At 30.7% G+C, this 4,347-nt stretch overlaps 1 protein-coding gene across 1 annotated transcript in view; it reads right to left on the bottom strand.

The window, feature by feature from the left end:
* Positions 1-3,958, bottom strand: part of LOC100161235 (zinc finger protein 91-like) — a gene marked incomplete at its 3' end in the record, with an annotated part of 11,321 nt that extends 7,363 nt beyond the window's left edge. The window contains exon 1 of the mRNA XM_029492110.1: positions 2,233-3,958. Within this exon, the coding sequence (XP_029347970.1) occupies positions 2,233-3,267 (1,035 nt within the window). The remainder of the gene's footprint in view (positions 1-2,232) is intronic.
* Positions 3,959-4,347: the final 389 nt, after the last annotated feature.

Here is a 4,347-nt window from a genome sequence, read left to right on the forward strand (position 1 = left end):
CTATGCTTTCTCAAGAAATAATTTTCGTGAATCATGTTGCTTGCTGTAATTATTATAGTCCAGCAGTTTAGTGTGTGTTTGGCCTATGTGTGTATTTTAAGGTGCTTTTCAATTTTTATACTTAGCGCGACCCTGTCGTGTCGTTGGATATGATTTCAAAGCATCTTAGGTGCATATTATAATATATTATAATGATATAAGTTATATATAAAACAAACAGTTCTCACTATCGGAAACCAGCTTAAATTTTGATTACACGAATTTATTTTGCTTTCCAAACACTGAACAGTAATACCTTACTTATACCTGTATTTTTTTTTTTTTCAGTAAGACGGTCCTAACCAAACGTGGTCCCCTCATTTAATGGTTCAAAAAAAAATGAATGTGTAAATCTATAAATTGGTTGAACTTAACCAATCAACAAATATAAGGCATTTTAGAAAAATATTGCCACAACAAATTTTCAGTGGGTATTGTAACATAACATATCCCCGTTAGTCCTAACCTTGAAGAACATAGGAAAAAGGTGGGTAAGTGGATATCGCTTTGCTGTACAGTAGGTTACAAGTGGGTCACTGTATAATGGATAGTATTAAATTTGAATTCAATGATATAATATCACTGTATAAGAAAAACGATTCTGAGCGGAGATGGTTTGTCAGTCTAGGTATTAGACATACCTATTATAGGTAGGTATACTTATCTATAGTATTAAAAAAAAATTGACCTATAATAGGTATTAATAATAAATAAAATTCTAAATTAATCATATCACAATATCCATCAGGTAAAGCGTTATACATCAACAACAAACCGTGGTACTATCATAGATATATAATAGTATACTTTAAAAGTTTTAAGTACCCACAAATAATATTATACAATCACAACAAAATAACTAAAATAGTTATTCCAGGTTTTTTAATATGTAATTTCGTCCAAATTTGAACTGAAAATGACTATAAAAATAAACTATGCTTATGTATTTTTTAGAATTTTTGGTAACAGAATTAAATATTTACGTAGAATCTTGTTTTAAATTTTCAATCCTTAGATATAAAAGTTGAACATTTTATAAATTTTGTCAAAATATCAACTTCAAATGCTTATAAAAAAAAATTGTGCCTATGTATTTTTAATATTTTTCAACTGCAATTGTAACAATGTGTCAGGAGCCTTGTATTAATTTTTTACACTTTTTGGCCCAATAGATAAAACTTTATTGATATTTATAGAAAAAAAAAACTAAAAACACTGAAAACTTACAATGTCCGTAAACAGCTTAAAAAGAGTCAAATTATTTTCAAAACATTTTTTTTTTTTGATAAAGGTTGATTATCCTATAAGAAATCTTGTATTACATTTTAAAATCTTGGTTCTATAAGAAAAATTTTTACGAATTATTAACTCAAAATAATTTGCTAATTTTCGTGATTTTTACATATTTTGTCAATTTTTGAACTTTAAATGCTAATAAAAAAAAAAAACTGTGACTAAAGATTTTTAATATTTTTCAAATGTCATTGTAACAATATATTAGGAGCCTTGTATTAAATTTTCAAGTATTTTTACTCAACAAATAAAGTTTTTTTGACATTCATAGAAAAAAAACTAATTAAATTTGAAATTGAAATTGTCCGTAAACAGCTCAAAACAAATCAAAATATTTTGAAAATGTTATCATGTATAGAAAATGGAAATATAAACAACCATTGAAAATTTCATGTATCTACAGTCATTCGTTTTAAAGTTACACCAAAAACCAAAATCAATTTTCTCGAAAACAGATTTTGCGTAAAAATGTTCGTTTTTCCTTAATTTTTCTTTTGTTTTTCACGGCGCTTTGAAAACTATTGGAAAAATGTTACTTTTGACCCCCCAAAGTACCAACTAGATTCACTTTCCTATCAGAAATGGTACTGTTGAAGAAAATCCAAGCACTTTTACTGTCCTAAAAGGTGATGACAGACACAAAAAAAAAATTAAAAAAAAAACACACGTCATTGAAAAAATCAATACATTCATCGTTTCACTCACAATCTAAAACTCGTACACCTGGTGAATAGTAAGATTTCGAAAACATTTTTTTTTTTATATTACAAATTAGAAGACTGCAATGCAGGTTGAACACCAAGTTTCAAAATTATGTTTTCAGAAGTTGTAATAAACGTCAATAATATAGATTCTATTGATCACAAATCGTTGAAGTTAATGTTACGAGTTTTCACAGACATCACTCAAGCACGTTTTCTCGCCTTTGTGTGTTCGTCTATGAATTGTCAATGTGCCACTTTTAGCAAACGACTTGTCACATATGTCGCATGCGTATGGTTTCTCACCTGTGTGTGTTCGTCTATGAATTGTCAATTTGCCACTTTCGGCAAACGACTTGTCACATACGTCGCATGCATATGGTTTCTCGCCTGTGTGTGTTCGTCTATGAATTGTCAATGTGCCACTTTTAGCAAACGACTTGTCACATATGTCGCATGCATATGGTTTCTCGCCTGTGTGTGTTCGTCTATGAATTGTCAATGTGCCACTTTTAGCAAACGACTTGTTGCATACATCGCATGCGTATAGTTTCTCGCCCGTGTGTGTTCGTCGATGAATTGTCAAAGTGCTACTTTCAGCAAACGACTTGTCACATATGTCGCATGCGTATGGTTTCTCACCTGTGTGTGTTCGTCGATGAATTGTCAATCTGCCACTTTGGGCAAACGACTTGTCACATACGTCGCATGCGTATAGTTTCTCGCCCGTGTGTGTTCGTCGATGAATTGTCAAAGTGCTACTTTCAGCAAACGACTTGTCACATATGTCGCATGCGTATGGTTTCTCACCTGTGTGTGTTCGTCGATGAATTGTCAATCTGCCACTTTGGGCAAACGACTTGTCACATACGTCGCATGCGTATGGTTTATCGCCTGTGTGCGTCCGTCTATGAATTGTCAATGTTCCACTTTGGGTAAACGACTTGTCACATACGTCGCATGCGTATAGTTTCTCGCCTGTGTGTGTTCGTTGATGAATTGTCAATGTGCCACTTTTAGCAAACGACTTGTTGCATACATCGCATGCGTATAGTTTCTCGCCCGTGTGTGTTCGTCGATGAATTGTCAAAGTGCTACTTTCAGCAAACGACTTGTCGCATACGTCGCATACGTATGGTTTCTCGCCTGTGTGCGTCCGTCTATGAATTGTCAATGTGCCACTTTGGGCAAACGACTTGTCACATACATCACATGGATAATGATTCTTCTCCATAGCGTCCGCTGGTGAGTCGGCAGCCTGCTTGTATAAGTAAAGAATTTATTGCCAACGTCACACGAGTATTGTGTATTGCCTTGTCAATCAGTTAAATCATTAATTTTATAGTTTATAAATCCAAATCACTAAAATGTTACTGTAGAGTATGTTATAAGGTGCTTATAATTATTTATAGATACTGATGTTATCTTACATATTTTCAGAAAAAAACTTTGTTGTTTTGTTCTTATAACAACACTTATTTATTTTTCACACAACTACTTGGTTACTATACTATTCTGTTTATGATCATATAGTATTTATTGATTTCACCAGATTTTTAAACCAGTTTTTTATTGTATTAGCTTGTAATTATAAAATAAAAATGTAGTAAAGTAGGTTTATTATGTATAATTTTTACAAGTCTTAAGATTTTATTCAAAGCCTTTTTTGGGAGGGGAGGAGCAGTGGCATATTTAAAGGTAACTGGGAAAAAATTAAATTTATTTAATAACAATTTCCAATCATTATCCTCCATGTATATAAGACATGTTAGTGTTTATAAGAAGATATTATTTAAGGGATATCTGACCTTAAGAGTTTAACTTGGACGCTACACTCACTGCAGATAACTCAAATGAGAAATTTACGATTTTTATAGTTTTTCTTAATTTATTGTCATTAAATAACTTTTCAGTCGATCAAAAGATTTGCCTGTCATATTGTAGTTTAAAATGTATAAAATGGTTCATTTTTATAACTAAAGATTTAAAATGTAAAACAAGGTCTCTCATAAATGGTTTATACCTACTTAAAACATACATTTAAATAATAAATAAATATAGTTTTTTTTTATAGGTATTTTAAGTTCAAATTTGGATGAAATTATATATTTAAATTTTATACAAAGACTTGAGAATTTCAGTTATTTTGTTGGTACTTGGTACCTAAGAATATTGTTCGTGGGTACTTATAACTTAGGTACCTACTATATTATAGACTATAGTATAATAATTAATAAGCATAAACTAAAGTATATTATTATTTTTTCACACAAACACAATGATATTTTCAAATGTAATATTTTCCTCAAAAATA

This window comes from Acyrthosiphon pisum, unplaced genomic scaffold, assembly GCF_005508785.2.
Source record: "Acyrthosiphon pisum isolate AL4f unplaced genomic scaffold, pea_aphid_22Mar2018_4r6ur Scaffold_20871;HRSCAF=22367, whole genome shotgun sequence".
NCBI classification, from domain to species: Eukaryota; Metazoa; Arthropoda; class Insecta; order Hemiptera; family Aphididae; genus Acyrthosiphon; species Acyrthosiphon pisum.